General features: G+C 41.7%; 1 protein-coding gene across 3 annotated transcripts in view; it reads right to left on the reverse strand.

Annotated features, from left to right (window-relative positions):
* Window positions 1-22,835, reverse strand: part of LOC124612733 (cell growth regulator with RING finger domain protein 1-like) — a 365,374-nt gene that overhangs the window by 274,008 nt on the left and 68,531 nt on the right. For 2 of the 3 annotated variants that reach the window (XM_047141105.1, XM_047141108.1), the window contains exon 2: window positions 16,988-17,154. In XM_047141105.1, the coding sequence (XP_046997061.1) occupies window positions 16,988-17,154 (167 nt within the window). The remainder of the gene's footprint in view (window positions 1-16,987; window positions 17,155-22,835) is intronic. The other variant, XM_047141106.1, reaches the window with a different exon arrangement.

Raw genomic sequence — 22,835 nt, forward strand, 5'->3', positions numbered from 1 at the left:
ACCTACTGAAATATCCTCTGCGGCATTTACAAAGAAAGTGCATGCACTAAGATGTGTTCTAAAAGCTGACCAGCAAAGGAAGTAGCTGCCTGAACCGTTGGAGCGACAGTTTTGTTTAGACCTTTTATTTAACAAAGTTAAGATTACACAAACACATCACAATATCGTCACAGTAGGTAAAAAACCATCAGTTAATGAATTATTGTGCACATTGTAACACATTCGCACTTCAGTCTTCGGTATGGATAGCTGTGGGAATACATTTGATTAGTTTTTCTGCGGGAATTTGCGCTTGTAAACAGTTATCAACTTTGAATTTAAATAAATTGGCGATAAACTGCCCAAATATAAAGTGATTAGAAATAATTCTTCTTTAGTTTTGTGAATAACTGTTGATTTTCCAATTAACTTTGATTTATTTTCCTTAGTTTCTAGTACTTTTCGGATGACATCACAGGCGAATTTCCCGTAATGAACGATACAACAAAAAACGAACATTGACATTTACCAACCAGGTATATTGTCATTTGGTACTGTCAAATCTGAAGACACGCGATCTGTTGTGTTAAAATGAGTGAATAAAAATCCTATCTCAAGACTGCTAAAATTTCTTTATTTATTACTGGTTTCAACTCACTGACGAGCCATCTTCAGATCTAGAGTACAGAAAATTGCATAAAACACATTTTACATTTAAACTTGCATTCAACGACACATATCAATAAAAATTATTATTTAATTCAGGGCGTATGAGTCACCAGGCATTACACATCGTCACAATCTGTTGAACCGTATCGCTCCCGTTACCTACAGACTGAAAATTTTTATAGATAGTGACAAAAATACATACGAAGTACATTTGGTAAGTGGCATAGACCTATAGCATTACGTAAAATAGGTCATCATGGTTACGTAATACGCAACGTTAGCCATGTATGTTTTCTGTGCTCATATTGCCACACGTGTTTAAATGCAAGGTGGCTAGCAGTGGTAACTATCTTAGCCCGTGTGTACATGCAAATACGGCGTATCACTTGCAACGTTGCAGGAACAAGGTAGTAACTTTATTACGGCCGTCAGAGAACTGGTCACGTATGTAGCGTTATTGCTACATGAAAAACTGCCAGACGGAGCTCCTAAACAACGAAGTTTTACAGTCGTGCCTCTATAATATGGTTACTACAGAGAGTAGAAATTGAACGTAGTTCCTTATATTTTCAATAACGTAAATCTTCTAGGAAGTTCTTTACGTTGAAATTTTTTATATTATTATAAAGGCACGATTATGTAAAAGTTCGTTGATTAATAGCGCCATCTGGCAGTTAGGGATTTCGTGTAGCTATAACGCTACACACGGTAGCTATAACGCTACATACGTTGCAAGTTCTGTTATAGCCGTTATACGGTTACTTCCTTACTCCTGGAACGTTCGATATGCCGTATTTACATTCACGCACGGAGTATTGTAGCCGCCACTGCCAATCGCCTTGCATTTAAACGCAAGTGCGGCAATATGAGCACTGGAAACATATGGCTAACATTATACATTATGTAACCATGACGACTTACTTTATGTACGATTGTAGCTTTATAGCACTTACCAAATGTACTTTGTATGTCTATTTTTGTCTCGATCTATAAATTTTTTCAGTGTGTACAACACAACAGGACGATGTTTAATGCCTGGTGTCTGATACACATGAAATTAAATAATTCCTATTGGTATGTATCATTGAATGGAAGTTTAAATATACAATTATTGTACTATTGTCCGCCTCTTTCATGTAATTTTCTGTATTTTAGATTTGAAGGCGGCTTGACAATGAGTTGAAACTAGTAATCAATAATGAAATTTTAGCGATCTTGACCTAGGACTGTTGATTATGAGGGGGCGCTCGACATCATGGTCATCAGCGTCCTGACGAAAAGTCACAATGAAAATCTCATGGGTGGGAACGAAGGATGTCCCCACATGCGGAGCAGTTTATACCTAGGACTTTTATCCACACATTTCAAGGAGTGATAATGCTAGAAACTGTAATTTTCGTAACCACGGGCCAACTTAGCATTTTTCACATATACACAGGTACGAACTGGGCATTTCACGTAGGATGCATGCGCCGTCTCCGGCTTTGCGCTGGAACCAATTACTGGAGAGGCAAAACTGCGATCGCTGCGTACACTGACTCACTGCTCGGACTCTTGCAAGCGGCGAATCGATTTTAGTCGAATTAGAAGAGTTATGGAGCTGCCGTTAATCGTTGCGTCAGTTAACACGTCAGACTGTTGTCCAAGTAGCATCTGCTCTCAGAACTACGCACAAACTAAACTCTTCAAGATAGTGCCAGCACAGTGATCGACCGATTCAGATACTGTTGGTGGACGTATGCATTACAACCTACAATGGTGGGATGGTTTATCATAAAACTGTCAGGCCTTGTGGTCTAGTGGCAATGTGCGTGTCTGGAAACCGAGAGCTTAAGGGGTCGAATCCTGGTCGGACCACGGAAATTTTCCCTCTGCCTTTAGCCTGGCCTTCACCTCTCAACGCTCTCAAGAGTCGCCCGAAATGACACGTGGTTTAGTCTCCACATTAAACTGCAGGTCCACTTTCCCCAGTTGGGTAACTGGGGTAGGTTAGGGACACGTATGTCACCAAAGTGGCGTCCAATTGAAAGACTTGCACCAGGGCATTGAGTATGTGAACTCGGGACAATTGACACTGGAGTTCTGAAAACACTCGCTAATTACATCAAAACCTCTTCATGACGCGATTGTTGTGCGCACTTGGTGCAATACGAATATTTGGATCTACCTACCTTCCTCCGCCAGATTTCTGACATGTATGAACAACTTCTTGTATTTGTTGTTACAGGGTACTAATAACACTAACAACTAAGGAAAACACCCACATCTCTTTCGTGCAGGACAATGCAAGGCCACACACCGCCAATGTGTATATGGCAGTAATATGAGGATAGTTCCCATAGACGAAAACACCCCGTAATACTATCGTGTACACAGCAGCGTTATGTGTCCTCTTACACTGTCCTGCATGGAAGACCTGTACATCTTTTGCTTATTTGTACCTCAGTGTTTGCCAATGACAATGTACTTCTGTCAGAGACGGCAAATGACTGAAGAGCGGTTGAGGGGAATAGGTAGTTCCCGAAAAGTTATAAGAGGAATATCAACAAAAGTAAAATAAAGCTAAGAGAATGTACTCTGATTGAATCAGGTGATGGTGATAGAATTAGTTTACGAGAAGTCACTAAACGCAGTCTATGAATTTTTACAGAAAAAAACTGACGAAGGCCGAAGTAGAGAGAATATACGAGGGTCGTGCAATAAGTAACCCCCACATTTTTTTTCTCAGCACATTTATTGTTAAGAGTCAGAATCTGGCTACAATACACATCAAAATGTCTGTTCCATGTCCTATTTTTCTACGTAGTCTCCATCACGTTCTATGGCCGTACGCACGTGCAATGCTGACCGGCAACAATAGAGCTAATTATTGAGTTGTGATGTGCCCATCGGCACGAATAATGGCATCCGCACGATTCATCATGTCTGGACCAGTGGCTGTGACAGGACGTCCCAATCGTGGCTGATCATGGAGTTCTGCTTCTGCATTTCCTGAACCTTTAACTTTCTTCATCCATCGCACAACTGCACTCCTATCAACGGCAGCATCGCCATACACTGCACACAAACGTTTATGGATGTTCACCACGGTTTCTTTTTCTGCACACAAGAATTCAATAACAGCACGCTGCTTGTAACACGTGAGTCGTATGTAGACGACATTTTGACGTCATACTACGGCTCTTCCATTTGCCAGAACGGATCGAAACTTCACCGGCGCACTGAACACACATCAAATGTGATGCACCAACGTTTGTCTATGTATATTGATGGCTTTTTAAAAAATGTGGGGCATTATTGACCGACCCTCGTAAATTGCAGGGTAGCAACAGTAAGGAAAGCGTTTGCGAGGTATATAAATTTCTTGTGACCAGTAATCAAAAATAACGTTTAAGTGTCAGGAAAGCTTTTTTGAAGGTATTCGTACGCAGTATAGCCTTATATGGAAGTGTGTACTGTATATCGATATTAAAAGTAGGTTACTCGGCTTCACTGCTTCATTGTACTGTACATTTCTTTATTTTGTCTTCCATTTTATTCTTGTAACACAGATCTCGTGATAACATAACTCAGAACGTGTCATGGGAAGTTAAAAATAAAGAAAATTTTCGGAGATTATGCATCATTACATTATTACATCAACATGGTCGCAGATACTCTCTAAGATTTCTTGTCTAATGTGATGAAACATATGATGTAAATCTATCTATATTGTCCTGCAGTATACCGTACCTTAAAGTCCATATGCCATTAAGCACGGTCAAAAATTAGCAAGCAGCGAAGATGAAGTGTCAGACATAAGACGCTTCCTTGCACATCTCAAAGTGGCACCTAACACTCTCACAGAGCTCTGTTTATTAAGAGAATTCCCTATCACCTAACACAGATTGTACTGTCTTCTTACGTATATACATCATAGTTACCAGCGAAGCTGCTACCGACAGCAAAATCTTGAGCACTTACGTGTCAAGTCCTAAATCCGAAAAACAGTGCATTGTTTGCATCCATTGAGAATTACCAACAGGAAACATCAAAACATAATTACAAATAAGGAAATTATGATGGTGGCTGATTTTCTCGAGAACATCACTAAAGTGGAACCAGAAATGCAAATTGGACACTTCTGTCTTTTCGTTTAACACGATGACAGATTTATTTATGAAAGCGAAAAACAGCAGTGTGTAATATTCTCCGTACTAATTTGTCATACAGTTATGCAATAGCCGGCCGGAGTGGCCGAGCGGTTCTAGGCGCTACAGTCTGGAACGGCGCGACCGCTACGGCCGCAGGTTCGAATCCTGCCTCGGGTATGGATGTGTGTGATGTCCTTAGGTTAGTTAGGTTTAAGTAGTTCTAAGTTCTAGGGGACTGATGACCTCAGAAGTTAAGTCCAATAGTGCTCAGAGCCATTTGAACCATTTTTTAGTTATGCAATTGCTACGCTAGACATGGTTGTTGATTGAAACACTACAAGTTATGTTCCCTAGATGCCAACAGGAGATACAGCACTCTAACAGGTACGGAGTAACAAATAAAGAAATAAATAGAAAAAGATGTCGTTTTGATATTAGTCTTAGTATTTTGCGTGGTCATGAACCCCTTTCTAAGTATACGGTGCTGCCCAAACCTTGTTAGCGGTTGGCCAAACGTTGTCTGAAATTCTTGTGCTCTGCTGGTTCGCTCGTTGTTAGTAACATTCGCTAGACGACGAATTAAAAATGCTGGACGTAGGGAGAAGCACGCGCTACGATCATATCGGTGGCCACGGTATTCCGCGTGCGTACTCTGTGGTCCTCCGATGTAGTAGCGGACAAGCTCATTTGCAAGTTAAACGCTGCGTGCTGAGATGTCTGTCTGCAAAATTTGTTTCCCCGTAGCGAGGATTACGTCGGTCGCGCCGACAACGTCTCCATTACAAGTTTTTTCTGTTGCGAAGTTCATCACAATACCCACACCCAGTGGGCATGTCAGAACCTTACGCAGCGATGAAGGAACACATTTTTCAGTCATTCGAACTCCCTGGCGTTGCGGTGTTCGAGAGAGAACGCGCGGAGCTGGTTAGCTGATGCTCTAGATAGGAAATTGTGGGACTCGGCATTGGCAGCTGAGAGCAATACTCTGTTTAGAGCTGCTCTGTTAGGTAGATCTACCGAGCCGTTAGACATTTGAAGTCAGATTTTACGGTGGTCGAGCAACGGACCGGTTGCATAACAAAGGAAAATATAATCTCCTTTGACAGGTGTGGCATATTTTCCGACTACGGGACAGAGCCACATATTTGTGTATCAATCATACTATCGTCAGTGATTTACTTCACCTATAGAAAATGGAAGTGGGGATCAGTGTGTCAGGAGAGTCTTCCTATGATGATTCAAATTTTACGACATGATGGAGAAAGCCAAATGCATCATTGAGAGAAGCTCGCTTCCGAACCAGCTATAAAACGAGAAAATTTCAAACTGACTTGTTTTATTGGCGATAGTAAAAAATCCAGGTAGATATTTTTGTAGTGTCCGCTGCTCGTGGTCTCGCGGTAGCGTTCTCGCTTCCCGAGCACGGGGTCCCGGGTTCGATTCCCGGCGGGATCAGGAATTTTTCCTGTCTCGAGATGACTGGGTGTTTTGTCGTCTTCATCATCATCATCATCATCCCCATCACGGTCTGAGGAAGGCAATGGCAAACCACCTCCACTAGGACCTTGCCTAGTAAAGCGGTGCGGGTCTCCCGCATCGTTCCCCTACGCTCTGTAAAGAAGCATGGGACTTCATTTCCATTTTTCATTTTTGTAGTAGTCTTATTTACCCGCACAAATTGCACACGATGTTGGTAGAACACCTGCTGAAAATCGCTTACATTAGGTTCTACGCATGCACGACGGATATCGTCCCAACTACGCTCTGTTGAGGAGTTTCTGCACAAACTCCTGACGAGGTGTATTACCTACCATACAGTGTTAAGCAACAACGTAGTCCAATCTACTTCTTCAGAGGGCCCCCATGAAAAACGAGTAGTTGTAGAACAAAAGCTATGTGGGAAAGTTTGTAATGACATGCAAAGAGAAATAACGAATAAACCATAAGTTCCAGGTTACAAATGTTGCTCTGTGTGCCGACCATCTGCGTCTACGCAGCATGGAACCGCACTGCAGATTGCTCTACCGTTGCCCGAAACATGTCAGATGGGATGCTGGCTGGCTACGCTACGCTCATCTTCAACATACAACGTGTGTTGGTGTCATGTTGATAAACCATGTTCTTCAAGTAACCCCACAGCCAGAAAACACAAGGGTTCAACCTGGTCATCTTGGTGGCCCCGCAGTTTGGAACGATTGGCCAATGATTCGGTTTTCTCCAAATGTGTTACGTAGTAGCTGAGTGGCCTCAAGAGCAAAAGTGAGGTGGAGCTCCATCGTTCATCGTAACAGATGAGCCCAAAGCAGCTCTCTGGTAGAGCAGGGATCACTTGTTGGTGAAGCGGGTCACAGTAACGTGTGGCGTTCACGCTGCACGTCCTTAATCCTTGGGGTCAGAGTTCCTCCTACGTCGGCGTACCAGTACCGGCACCTAACAGCAAGTCATGACACTAACACTTAACAACGCACATCCTGCAGCGCACAATCTGAACATCATTCCTAAAAAAGTTGGGTACCCATACAGTAAACTGTTTTCCGTCTGCAAGTGTCAAGTAGCGGAAGTTTAGTTACAACCACCCTTTATTCAACTAAACGGCTGAAACAGTACCCGGCCCTGGGTGCCTAGCTAACGACAACAATTTTATTTTCAGAATCTCGTATAATTCTTGGCAGAATTTAAAAATTTAACATGTTGTCATAAACTACTCATTACGAATCATCTCACGTTACCGTTTTAACACAACAAGACTAATATTGTTAGAAACTGTGAATATGTCTAACTGTAAGTAGTAACTCTGAGCACGTAAACTATCACGACTGCATTCATTCAATATCTGAAATCAGAGGACATTCAAGAGATTTTTCTCGCTCACCTACGGCCTCCACCTCTCGCCGTTTGAGGAGCATTATAGTGAACTCACGTTGGTGTCTCGGTGACCAGTTACGCCTGATGTAAATCCTACGGAACCCATTTGAGTCCCTATCGGACGCCATCACCAAGTCCACGGATCACATTTTGCTCCAGTAAGGCCGGCTCCATATATTCACCTTGTTTACGAAGTGCAATAGGCGCTTGAGCATGAATGTTTCCTTTATGCTGTTCCTAGTCTCTCTCTCTCTCTCTCTCTCTCTCTCTCTCTCTCTCTCTCTCTCTCTCTCTCTCCATCCTAAATCAATCTTCTGATTTATACCTGATCCGACTTCCTCCTGTGCTAACCTCTTTAGCCCAGTAGAACATATAACAAATGTACTCAGTTATTCGTTGGATATATTCCAATATCTGTTTTCCTCTATGTGTTTTGCCCCCCGTTGCTTCCACACCACTTACGTTATTCCTCGATGATGTCTTGGACCATGTGCTATCGTACTTTCCCTTATCGTAAGGAAAGTTTTCCACACAGTACATTACATTCCTCGCAGATTGTGCGGATGGTCTCTTCATTTCTGATCAGTCCATTCAATTTTCAGCATTTTTCGCTCTCACATCATCATGAAGACTGCTTTACTTCTGCTCCAGTTCTCCCACAGTCTATTATTCACTTCTATGCAATGCTGTGCTAAAGATATACATTCTCAGAAATTTCTTCCTCGAATTAAAGCTGATATTTGACAGTAGTTTATTTCTTTTGACCAGGAATGCCTTATTGGCCTGTGCTAATCTATTTTTATGTTCTCCTCGCTTCGTCCATACTGTGTTACTTTGTTTCGAGGGTAGCATAATTTATTCATTTTTTTCTACTTCGTGGTTCCCAACTTTGATGTTAATTTTATCATGTATCACTTCCACTACTCCTCATTACTTCATTTTCCTTCGAATTATTCTAAATCCATAGCGCGTTCTCATTACACTGTTCACTCCATGCGGTTCTTTCTCTCTCACACTGAGGATATTAATGTCACCAGAGAATCTTTTCACAGACATCCTTCCTTCCACCGTGCGTTTCAATTGTACTCTTGAGCATTTCTTTTATTACATTGCTGCTTCTGTGTACAGGATGAGCAGTAGGGGGCGAACACCGTATCCCGCTCTTACATCTTTTTAATCCGCGCATTTCGTTCTTTGTGTTCCATCTTGTTTTTCCCTGTCTTGGCTCTTGCATATTGTATATTATCTTTCCTCATACGAGCTTACACCTGTCTCCCCGAAAATTTCTAACACAATGTTACGTTGTCCAGCGGTTTGTAAGGTCGACACTCGCTATGAATGCTTTTCGGTTTCTGTAGATTGACAACTACTATGAATTATTTTTGGTTTTTCCAACAGTTTTGCTCCCATAATCAATCTCAACTTCGGAAATACCTCTCTGGTGTCTCTCGTACAGCCAAAGTGATCGCCGCCTGACAAATTTTCTTTTTCATTCTTCTGCATATTACACTACTGGCCATTAAAAATTGCTACACCACGAAGATGACTTGCTACAGACGCGAAATTCAACCGACAGAAAGAAGATGCTGAGATATGCAAATGATTAGCTTTTCAGAGCATTCACACAAGGTTGGCGCCGGTGGCGACACCTGCAACGTGTTGACATGACGAAAGTTTCCAACCTATTATTTCTCACACACAAGCAGCAGTTGACCGGCGTTGTGTGGTGAAACGTCATTGTGATGCCTCGTGTAAGGAGGAGAAATGCGTACCATCACGTTTCAGACTTTGATAAAGGTCGGATTGTAACCTATCGCTATAGCGGTTTATCGTATCGCGACATTGCTGCTCGCGTTGCTCGAGATCCAATGACTGTCAGCAGAATATGGAATCGGTGGGTTCGGGAGGGTAATACGGAACGCCGTGGTGGATCCCAACGGCCTCGTAGCATTAGCAGTCGAGATGACAGGCATCTTAACCGCATGGCTGTAAGGGATCTAACTAACCTCCTCCGGGTCCAGCCGAACAGTCCATGACTGCAACGCCCCAGACCGCTCAGCTAAACCCGCGCGGCGGAATTATTGCTCAACGTACTTGAGAATGGGTTACATTATGTTAGGAAAAGCTAGGTAGAATGACTAGATGAGGGTTCCAAACTGACTCTTGTCCGATAGAGAACTCCAACTTTAGAATCACATGCAACTGTATTAGTATTGCACAATTTCGTCTGTTCTGCTGGCAGGAAATCAATATAAGGAACAATATAGTACTCATCCTGTGGTCTTGAGAAGAGCTTTCTTTTGCAAGTGAAGCGCGGTATAAATGGAAGATAGACCAAGCACTGAGAACGTGCTACTACTTTATGTAAAGATGTTAAAAGTTAATTGGGCCGATTAAGTATGACAGAGGTACCACAAACATTTAAGAAGTTAAGAAGTATACGGGAAACCCTTACCAGAAGGAAGACACATGGCAATGCCGTCAGGGATAGTTTAGCTGGGGCCGAGTGGAGTATTAGAGTAGACGAGATTTTAGTACGTAAGAGTGATCAATGATAATAAAAGACATTACACAAGAATGCAGAAGGGCAGAAGTGAAGGTTAGAGAGAGAGAGAGAGAGAGAGAGAGAGAGAGAGAGAGAGAGAGAACGCACGGTGGGCAGAGGGGGAGAGGGGAGTGGCACTGATCCAGAGTTTGATGGAAAGGGGGGCGTCACTGTTTGGGATCACACCATCCGCCTCCCCCTCCCTACACTGCTAAGCATAACGCGCTGTCATTTATTTTTAACGTGCTGCAGACGCCCAGGATTTTAATAATAATAATAATAATAATACGCAAATATAATATACTAGACTATTAATACGAGTATATTGATTACATCAAAGTTTAGTGCATGAATATAGCATACCTATGTGGCAATTTGTAAGTGGGTATGAGGTAGCTTTGAGACATTATATAGTAAAGGCATCAGAACATTAAACAGGTAAAAAGGCACGGTCTAGTAAAATTTTTGGAAATCACAGGAGATATTGGATTTAACTGATGAAGGAGAAAATATGAAAAATGCAGCAAATGAATCGCACAAAGGAAATACAGTTTAAAACATGAGTTTGACAGGGGATGCGAAGTGGGGAAGTACGAATGGCTATAAGATAAAGGTAAGGATATAGAAGCATATAACACTAGAGGAAAGATAGGTACCACCTATATCAAAATTAAAGAGACGTTTGGAGAAAAGAAAAACAGCTGCATAAATATAAAATGCTCAGATGGAAGACTAGAACTAAGCAAAGAAGGGACAGCTGAAAGGCAAAAGAAATGTAGAGAGAGGCTATACAAAGGAAATGAGGCTGGAGGCACGACTTTAAAAAGGGAAGAGGACTTAGGCGTAGATGAGATGAGAAGAATTTGACACAACACTGAACGACTTAAGTCGAAATAAGGACCATAGAGTAGACGACATTCTCAGAATTACTGATCCCCTTGGGAGAGCCAGCCACAACGAAACTATTCCACCAGGCGTGCGGTTTGTCCGAGACGTGTGCAATAGCCTCAGACTTCAAGAAGAATGTTAAATTTCAGTTCCAAAGAAGGCATGTGCTGACAGATGTGAATGTTAACGAATTATCAGTTTAACAAGTCATGGTTGCAAAACACTGACGCAAATTATTTATAAAAGAACGGAAAATCCAGGTAGAAGCTGACCTAGGTGAAGATAAGTTTGGATGCCGGAGAAATGCAGGAACATGAGAGGCAATACTGACACACCCTCTTCTCTTAGAACATAGGTTAAGGAAAGGCAATATATGCTTATAGCATTTGTAGACTAGAGAAAGCTTTTGACAATGTTGACAGAATACTCTCTTTGAAATTCTGAAGGTAGTAGAAGGATCAAATGGTTCAAATGGCTCTGAGCTCTATGGGACTTAACATCTGAGGTCATCAGTCCCCTAGAACTTAGAACTACTTAAACCTAACTAACCTACAGACTTCACACACATCCATGCCCCAGGCAGGATTCGAACCTGCGACCGTAGAGGTCACGCGGTTCCAGACTGAAGCGCCTAGAACCGCACGGCCACACCAGCCGGCCAACTGAAGAGGCCCGGGTTCGATTACCGGATGGTTCGGAGATTTTATCCACTCCGGGACTGGTTGTTGTGCTGTGTTTACGTTCATATCGTCATAAATGGCAATTGACTGTTGAGCTGGCTGAATGGGCACCTCCCATTGATAAAATCCATGTTGTTGTTGTTGTTGTTGTTGTTGTTGTTGTCGTTGTCTTCAGTCCAAAGACTGGATTTATGCAGCTCTCCATGCTACTCTATCCTGTGCAAGCTTCTTCATCTCCCAGTACCTACTGCAACCTACATCCTTCTGAATCTTTTTATTGTATTCATCTCTTGATCTCCCTCTACGATTGTACCCACCACGCTGTCCTCCAATGCTAAATTGGTGATCCCCTGATGCCTCAGAATATGTTCTACCAACCGATCCCTTCTTCTAGTCAAGTTGTGCCACAAATTTCTCTTCTCTCCAATTCTATTCAATACCTCATTAGTTACGTGATCTACCCATCTAATCTTCAGCATTCTTCTGTAGCACCACATTTCGAAAGCTTCTATTCTCTTCTTGCCTAAACTATTTATCGTCCATGTTTCACTTCCATACATGGCTACACTCCATACAAATACTTTCAGAAATAACTTCCTGACACTTAAATATATACTCGATGTTAACAAATTTCTCTTCTTCAGAAACGCTTTCCTTGCCATTGCCAGTCTACATTTTATATCCTCCCTACTTCGACCATCATCAGTTATTTTGCTCTCCAAATAGCAGAAGTCCTTTACTACTTTAAGTGTCTCATTTCCTAATCTAATTCCCGCAGAATCCCCGATTCAATTCGACTACATTCCATTATCCTCGTTTTGCTTTTGTTGATGTGCATCTTATATCCTTCTTTCAAGACACTGTCCATTACTGTTCTTCCAGGTCCTTTGCTGTCTCTGACAGAATTACAATGTCATCGGCGAACCTCAAAGTTTTAATTTCTTCTCCATGGATTTTAATTCCTACTCCGTATTTTTCTTGCGTTTCCTTTACTGCTTGCTCAATATACAGGCTGAATAACATCGGGGATAGAGTACAACCCTGTCTCACTCCCTTTCCAACCACTGCTTCCCTTTCATGTCCCTCGACTCTTACAACTGCCTTCTGGTTTCTATACAAATTGTAAATAGCCCTTCGCTCCCTGTATTTTACCCCTGCCACCTTCATATTTTGAAAGAGTACTCCAGTCAACATTGTCAAAAGCTTTCTCTAAGTCTACAAATGCTAGAAACGTAAAATCCATAACGTAGGATAATTCACTTCGGCATTCTTTAACTAAGCAGAGTAACGAGGTCATGATAGATTCTTTTCGTAAACCTATATCAGAAACATCCACCTTCATCTAGGACACACAGATCTAGGCAACATATAGCTTTCTGTCCGGTTCTCTTATTTATATGCATGCGCTCTGAGGCTAAGTTTAATTTTAAACGTTACGCAGGACACATGGGAAGTGGACTTCTGTAGAAGGAGCGATTTAAAACCGTTAAATGTTACCAATTCATATGCTTTTACTGAAACAGCATCAGAGGTACTAACACAGCGTGTCTAACGATTTCCAAATGTACGCAACATTAGGTTCAGCTTTCAGAGTTTGTTAGCAGAAGGGAGAACAACGGCCCCAAAGATACTCTTGTCATTAGAAACCATGATAAATTACTAAATATTGCGATTGGACAGGATGGAAAGGAGATTAGCTGCTGTCTTTGCTGTGGAAAGTATTGCTTCAAGTCACTCGAGACACCACAGAAAAAGTTCGGCAGCAGGACTGGGATTTGTAACCCGCACGTCTCGCTAAGGAGTTCAGTTTCTGAAACACTGTGCCGCTCGCTCTGCTTTTTTTCGTAACACGCCTTGAAAACGACAATTTTAAAAAACTTCAAGCTTCTCACCTCCGAAAGCGTTTTTATCCTACAAAGAAAAAAAACCGAATGTAATGAATGTTGACGCTGTAAAAGTCTTGTTTCATGCGCTTGCTCAAATTTAATACTTTTCTGCCGCACAGCTAGAAAGATTATATAAACTGATACCCCGCTCTGTGAATAATACGAAGTCTGAGCGTCAAAAGTCTGCTGACTCAGAAACTGAGGATGTACTAATTACGTTTAATGTGCGTCACGGTCTGAGCGGATGGTTGAAGACTGAGGAATAATGAATGACTTCATATTATTGGCCGCCTCATTCCAGCACCAAGAACATAGACACATTTGTACAGGAGCTCTGCCAAACAGCTTTTTGTCTGTGTTGTTCAAGGACAAACTGCCTGCTGAATCACGTTCTCTGATTGAAAGGGGCCTCATGTTTATCTGCGAACGATGATTATGAATGTGATATTTGTTACCCACGAGAGATCGTTGGCATAAAAAAAAAAACAGATAAAAATTTACAGCTCAAATCCGCGTGCAAGAACGACATTAAGAAGCAGTTTCTGGCGTAGGGCCACCCTCAAGAAGTTCGTAAGACAAAGACAGAATAAATTTCGGCACTTCCCCTTTTTTTCTGACGTTATGCTCCACCAACTGAAAACGAACCAGGAAACACAGAATATAAATGCAAGGGAAAATATTTGAAATAATTTATTCTTAATCAAAAACGATGCTTTAGATGACTGTCGTCTTCCGTCAGTACTTTTGAACAATCTTGAAACGCACGGTATTAAAAACTTAATCTTACAGGTAGCGTGGTAGTAAAATTTGTTAACCGATTGTCGAAATTATATTTTCCAGCAGTTTATCAACTTTCACTTCTGGTAATACTTTGTGCACGTTAGAAATTCAGATTCTCACTAATTTTCGGACTTTATGTAATTCCTGGAGAACTAGCCATCAGGTGCAAATCTGAGGCACACAAGAGGATACCGCCTCCAAGAAGACCACAGCGAACAGATCACTTTTTTTCGTATCACCCCCAGGCTGATTAAAGCTCCATTTAACTTTTAACAATACAAGATCATTACGTAATCGTCATTGGACTTTTGGTACTTAGACCTGGCCTTTGAAGCTGAGCGGTCAGTCTAAAACTCAAAAGCGGGAGCCCAGTACGATACCCAGTGCTTGTCGCGACAGGAAGTTCGTCCCACTCAACCTCGCGGCACCCCCCACCCCTAATTCCAATTTCCAATTATGCCTTTGAAGAAGGTGAAACAACTGCCATTCTATATAATTGTGTATTTCCCTAGACTGATCCCTGTGTTACTTCCTCCATTTAAGTGTTACTTCCTCCATTTAAGTGTTACTTCCTCCATTTAAGTGTTACTTCCTCCATTTAAGTGTTACTTCCTCCATTTAAGTGTTACTTCCTCCATTTAAGTGTTACTTCCTCCATTTAAGTGTTACTTCCTCCATTTAAGTGTTACTTCCTCCATTTAAGTGTTACTTCCTCCATTTAAGTGTTACTTCCTCCATTTAAGTGTTACTTCCTCCATTTAAGTGTTACTTCCTCCATTTAAGTGTTACTTCCTCCATTTAAGTGTTACTTCCTCCATTTAAGTGTTACTTCCTCCATTTAAGTGTTACTTCCTCCATTTAAGTGTTACTTCCTCCATTTAAGTGTTACTTCCTCCATTTAAGTGTTACTTCCTCCATTTAAGTGTTACTTCCTCCATTTAAGTGTTACTTCCTCCATTTAAGTGTTACTTCCTCCATTTAAGTGTTACTTCCTCCATTTAAGTGTTACTTCCTCCATTTAAGTGTTACTTCCTCCATTTAAGTGTTACTTTCTCCATTTAAGTATTTACCGGTGATGAAGGTTTTTTTTTTTTTTGCCAACATTACGGAAGTCTCGACTCCAGCCTTTTACCGAGTTTGTGACAGCTATCGTGACGTGTTTCAGAAGTATTTTCCATGTTCCTGTAAGCGGAAGTGTGACCTTACTTAGTACAGGGTGGCGAATATAAAACTGTCATCCTTCAGAACTGCCACACGTGCCTCGAAATTGAGATGGACAGCGCATAGCGCTGCTTCTACGTCAACGGGAATCGTTTACAATATCTTCAACAAAACGCTGATTTTTCTGTGAGAAATAACAGGCTGTTCCACTTTTTCCTCGCAATCAGATGCTTGGCGGTGTTTTGGAAGGCACAGAGGAAGCACCTCTGCTAACAAAATAAACATCCAGAAAAAAACTGGTAGAACACTGTGTAGAAATGTCGTTCCCTTGGGTACTGTTCCGAGATTCACTTAAGATGTGTTGTTCTGACGAGTGAAACTCCCCACGCACGCCGACAAAAATGGAACTAATATTGTGTTCACCGTTGGCACTTTCTTGAAAGTCGTTTGGCGGTCTAAGAAGCCAGCGATGACTAACGGGAATAACTCCTGCGACTTGCCTGAGAATTTCATTTAATTCTGGTTACTTCGCATCAGTCAGTGTATTGCCGGAGAAAAGGTCCCTGACTCCCTGGCACGATCAAACGTACTTAGATACGAGAAATTTCATTCCACATTCGCGTGTAAAACAAAGCAGACAAAAGAAGTCATCAAAAATAACTGTTTCTCTACTGAGTGATTCTTACCCTTATTTGTAATTATACCACGTCAATTATTCTTGGTCAGGAGAAGAAATGCCATATTTTATAGAATGGTAGTTTATTAAAGCTACAAAATAACTTTCCTTTGGTTTCAGAAACACAATGAAATACGTCTTATGAGTGAAAGTCCGTGGAGTGTCTGCATTTCGATATTTCTTTTTTAAATCTTTACTTCTTACATGATGATTTCTAAGCTTAACCTAAGACCTTTCGACACGACCTGATACAGCAATAGCACCAGCCTGTTCCTAGAATCTGCTTCAATGCTACTCCTTTTAAGTTACCTGTTTTCCATTGCAAATACCCTGTCAACAAACTAAAGTATGAGAATATTGACCTCTTTATTTTCAACGTTTTCTTAAATGAATTTGTTGACGATATATCCGCAATGAAATAAGAGCACGCAGAGAGATTCTAGTGGACCAGCAGCGAAGCGTATTCGCGCTATAGACAAGTGCGACTGCTTCACCAGGTCGTGGCGAAAAGCCTGAAGTGGATCTTAGAAACCTTCATGATGGATCTTTCTATTTGCGATATACATTTTGGAGCGAAACTTAAGAAACCGAAACAGACTCTTCGCAGACTTTTATTCTTAAAGTTTATAGAATTTGAGCAATAACCTAGGTAAAGGATAAGAACAGTAACAAAAAGAACAGAATTTTATAAACATTAATCAAAATGTTTTGTACCGCTGCCGTACCTGTGGGTGATCCCGAGTAGGATGGCTTAGTGGACTCTAGCAGCTTGAAGGTGAAGGGTATATGCACTTTCATCATCTTCATCTGAGGTATGTGCTGTTGTATGTGGTGCACCGAGGTGCCGAACATCAACTCGTCACCGTTCAGCCGGAACATCGTCATGTTTCTGCTGGGCATAAAAAAGGCGTCTATCACAGTCATGGTAAGACAAAACACCAACCTTTCCCACCCACATGAAACTTTTATATAATCGATTAGTCAAACTAACCAAAACTTTGAAAAACTCTAGTTAATTTTATCATTTTAGGATCAATGGCACAATGAAAGCTGCTGTTTTACAGAGATCAATGCGGCTGCTCGTACAACATTCTGAACATCATACTTGTAAATAACTGCAAATCCTCAGCACAAATTATCAGACATTTTAAGGGGACTGATGACCTCAGATGTTAAGTCCCATAGTGCTTAGAGCCATTTGAAACACTTAAACATTTTATATTCGTTACTTGTTGTTTGCTTCCGACAACTGTGGGTGTTTAATTAGTTACGGGATCAATCGGGATAATTAGATACACACAACACTCCGCCGCCGTCCCTCCCCCCTCACACACAGACAATACAAGAAACTCTTTCAGATTAGATTTCGTTTCAGAAGCGAAGCCAGACGTTACGAAAGCCTGACAAAAAATAAATATTAGTGGATGATCGCTAACAAATGGTTGAGTCAGTTATTGTAAAACAAATACCCTCCTCATTTGTTTATGAAAAAATCCTCGCAGTATCCAGAACATTATACTTTAATTGCTCGCGCTACATTGGCAACTAAGATAGGGGTATAACACCCCCCCCCCCCCTCTCTCTCACCCAGGCAAGTCTAATCTTACCGTCTAGTTCATATACCACATAATGCAGTTAGTTAAAAAGTCGCGCATTGTAACTAATGTGGCATAAGCGCCCACAAACTGTCGGGCCCTCTTCTTTTTAGAGGGTGGCGTTCTACCCCAGACATGATAAGTTGATTTCCTTCGATCAGAGTGGCTGGTGAAATTTTCTTCTAACCTTCAGAGGAGGAAGAAACAGGCTCAAGAACTGGTACAGTTAGAGTTGACTGTGACCGGTATTAATGCCCAGAATAATACTAGGAAATACGTCATAAAGAGTCGGTACCAAAATCGCTGGCACGGCATGGTACTAGTTGGATAGCCAGTGACCAGTCACAGAGTGAAGAATCTCAAGTGTCCAAATGAGTAATTTTATGAGTATACACTCGCTTTCGAGAAAGTGGGTATGTTTGAAAATGATCAGGTGTAGATTAAGCACAAGCAAGAATCTCCTAATACTATAGTTACCTAGAAACCAAATAGGTGCAGAATGGGAATAAATTCAAGCGAGTCTTGGTTAAGAGTGGGGGGGGGGGGGCGGGGGAAACACAGAGAGAGAGAGAGAGAGAGAGAGAGAGAGAGAGAGAGAGAGAGAGAGAGAGAGAGAGAGAGATGGGGGGGGGGGGGGGCGAACGCGCAGTTAACTAAACGACCACTTTATAGCGAGTCATAGTTGGGTGTGAAGCCTGGCATCAGCACGTTTATACAGGATGACAATTATTAAATTATGTGAAATAAAATCTCCACAACTTGCATTACGACGATGAAAGAGCAAGGTTGGCAGCCGGGCATAATGGGAATTAGTATGCGCATGCGAGTTATTGTTGTCTGCCATTTTCATTTGGATGTGTTCGTTAATAAGCAAAACTGGCGCATCTGAGAGACTGGGAATCCGCATTTCCCGATCGAGAAGTCTCTTCACCCTGAACGGGTGGCTGTGTGGTGTGCAATGTCCAGTCACGGAATAATCGGTGCGATATTCTTTGATAACACGGTGATTACTGAAAGCCGGCCGGGATGGCCGAGTGGTTCTAGGCGCTACAGTCTGGAACCGCGCGACCGCTACGGTCGCAGGTTCGAATCCTGCCTCGGGCATGGATGTGTGTGCTGTTCTTAGATTAGTTAGGCTTAAGTAGTTCTAAGTTCTAGGGGACTGATGACCTCGGCTGTTGAGTCCCATAGTGCTCAGAGCCATTTGAACCATTGCTGAACGGTACGTGAAGGTCTTGGAAGATGATTTCATCCCCATTATCCAAAGTGACCCTGATTTCGACAAGACGAGGGTCACGCAAGACGGAGCTCGACCCCATAGAAGCAGGAGATAGATGTCCTGGGGGAGCACTTTGGGGACCGCATTCTGGCTCTGTGGTACCCAGAGGCCACTGGCATCGGCCTCGATTGACCGCGATATTCCCCGGTTCTGAACACATGCGCTTCCTTTTTGTGGGGCTGTATTAAAGACAACGTGTACAGCAGTATCCCCAAAACCATTGCTGAGCTGAAAACAGCCATCCCGGAGGTCATCGACAGCCTCGATGTTCCGACACTTCGGCGGGTCATGCAGAATTTCTCTATTCTTCTGCGTCACGTCATCGCCAAGGATGGTAGGCGTATCGACCATGTCATAACCTAGACCTGAATCTCTGTAGTGACGTTTACATGATGAAATGGGTACACGTAATAGTTCGTAACTAATTTACTTTTTTTTCATGTAGTGCAATATTTGTCACTCTGGATGTGCTGGCATCGTGGAATGCAAACCAATTGACCGCTTAACATCCGGAACAGTCAAGGTGAACTTTTATATGAACAGCAATAAGTAATGGCGATTGTACGGGTCTCCCAATCCACACCATGAGCATCACGTGCCATAGCGTTGTTCGTGGACGTAACTCGCTTTGTCCGATATTTTGAAGAGTTACTACCATTGAGCGAGCACCTGCCTTGTATGTCCCTCAGTCATTTATGAGCAGACGAGTGCTAAACATATGAAGTACCTGTGGCTGTTCGCAGTGATCACAAACCAGATTTTGGAACAGTAAATGTTTTGTTTCCGAGTTAATCTACTAGCACATAAATTGTCCCTTCATGTCCCGATTCAGATACACAAGAATCTGACATCGTGAACACACTAATCTATGACATGGGCTACCTTGCATCCCAACGTGAGCCAGACCGAGAACCCGGACCGAAACCGCGTGGCGGATTAACGACCACAGGTCTGGTACCCTGCCCTGATAATGTTTTTTAGGAGGTCGTACACGCTTGTTTAGGCGAATACTGGGATGATCCAGAAAATTCAAAAATGGCTCTGAGCACTATGGGACTCAACTGCTGAGGTCATTAGTCCCCTAGAACTTAGAACTAGTTAAACCTAACGAACCTAAGGACATCACAAACATCCATGCCCGAGGCAGGATTCGAACCTGCGACCGTAGCGGTCTTGCTGTTCCAGACTGCAGCGCCTTTAACCGCACGGCCACTTCGGCCGGCCCAGAAAATTCGCCAAAGGAAAAACTATGTGCAAACAGTCACAATACGCAACACACAGGACAAAGTTTACGTGATTCACAGACAGATGGCGCACATGATAGGTTAACATACGGCCACAAATCTGAAACAAATTTGTCAGTTTATGAAAACAGCGGACTCCGTAAGGCGTGGGAAATGCCAGGAAAGGGAGAGTCATTTGGAACGATCATTTTACAGTTAAAAAATGAAGCGAGGAGATCTTCCGATTTTACTTCCGCCATATGGTAAAAACAGTCTCACGTCAGAGATCATTGTCTCCAGTGCCTGCGTACTGTGAATCAGGGGAGTTTATAATGATCCGATATTTAAACTTTTATCCAAACGGCACATTTCTGGACATGGGCTCGTATCAGAACTGTTTTTACTAAGTTCTCTCTACAGCCCCTAGAACCAGAAACAGAAATTGTGGAAAATCATTTACAAAAATGAGATGGTGTCCGTGCGTATTCCACGAGTTAGTCACATATCAATTACTGATGGATAGGGTTAATATGCCTGGGCTAGACAAAATCCATCCTCCATTTTCAGGTCTTATACTGATTTAAGTTGGCAGCCATTTAGATGACGTCATCTCAAGAAGTTTCCTTTTTGCGAGTCTTGACGGCTGAACATCTCGTCCAATCTCAACTGTAAGAACATATTTCAGATTGCTGGGACAATTTTGTTCAAAAAACGTTGAAAGGTATATTTCCTTATCTTCAATAGCTTAGTAGCAAGCTGCAAAAAATTAAAAAATAAAAAAATTTCAAGCGATATTTTCGGGCATCGATCTGTCTATTTGATAGTATGAAGCTTACATCTAGTTAACTGTAATGATGGTCAGCTGCCTCGGATGGGTGTTTTGCTGAGAGATGCAGAGGTGACATACCAAGCTAAAACTACACAAAGGTCGCTACACTACGCATATATTGATTACCAAAAAGCTTTTGATAGTGTACCCCACTCATGGTTACTACAGACATTGGAAATATACAAAGTAGATCCTAAATTGATACAGTTCCTAAACATAGTAATGAAAAATTGGAAAACCACACTTAATATCCAAACAAATTCAAATACTATCATATCACAGCCAATACAGATTAAGCGTGGAATATACCAAGGAGACTCATTAAGTCCTTTCTGGTTCTGCCTTGCTCTGAATCCACTATCCAACATGCTAAATAATACAAATTATGGATACAATATTACTGGAACATACCAACACAAAATCACACATTTGCTATACATGGATGATCTAAAACTACTGGCAGCAACAAATCAACAACTCAACCAATTACTAAAGATAACAGAAGTATTCAGCAATGATATAAATATGGCTTTTGGAACAGACAAATGTAAGAAAAATAGCATAGTCAAGGGAAAACACACTAAACAAGAAGATTACATTTTGGATAACCACAGCGACTGCATAGAAGCGATGGAAAAAACAGATGCCTATAAATATCTAGGATACAGACAAAAAATAGGAATAGATAATACAAATATTACAGAAGAACTAAAGGAAAAATATAGACAAAGACTAACAAAAATACTGAAAACAGAATTGACAGCAAGAAACAAGACAAAAGCTATAAATACTTATGCTATACCAATATTGACCTACTCATTTGGAGTAGTGAAATGGAGTAACACAGACCTAGAAGCACTCAATACACTTACACGGTCACAATGCCACGATCACAATGCTACATGACGATGTAGCAAAAATAATACATCAACAATTTGCCATACAACATAAACTAATAAAACAACACGTTCCCACATACAAGTATGCATCACAAAATGTACTGGAGAATGATGAATACAAATTATACTGAAACAGAACCATTATAACAGATAAAACAACACCACATAACAAACCTGGGAAATACGGAAGCGTCCGATCCCGCCCGTCTGCTTTGACCCATGACGTCACAAATATGGCGGAAACGACCATAAACCACGATTCCAATATGGCGCATATAAAGTCGTTACGTACACATTATGAGGACGAAAATACATCGAAAAACAAACACACACACACTTTACACAAAAAGCCTAATGACACTAACGGGACAAGCGCGGGAAATGTAGTGTTTTGGGTGGGAGCAAACTAAATATAAACAAATTTAGACACCCACCTCCATACAAAACCACACAAAACGACGAAAATAACCGACATCACAAAACTCCCCAAATACAACTAAACACAATATCATCTGGAATCGGACACTTCCCTTGACCTATATAGCTCAACAGCAGCTTCCGATCCCATACATTAGGCTCAAACACTTCCCTTGGCCTATATAGCTCAAAAATATCTCCCGATACCAATACCAACATACACAGCCACACATTGGGATCGAACACTTCCCTTGACCTGCGCACTTAATTTTATCCGTCATATCCATCCCTGAACAAAAACCACAACCGATTAATTTTACTAAAATTACCA

This window comes from Schistocerca americana, chromosome 4 (assembly GCF_021461395.2).
Source record: "Schistocerca americana isolate TAMUIC-IGC-003095 chromosome 4, iqSchAmer2.1, whole genome shotgun sequence".
NCBI classification, from domain to species: Eukaryota; Metazoa; Arthropoda; class Insecta; order Orthoptera; family Acrididae; genus Schistocerca; species Schistocerca americana.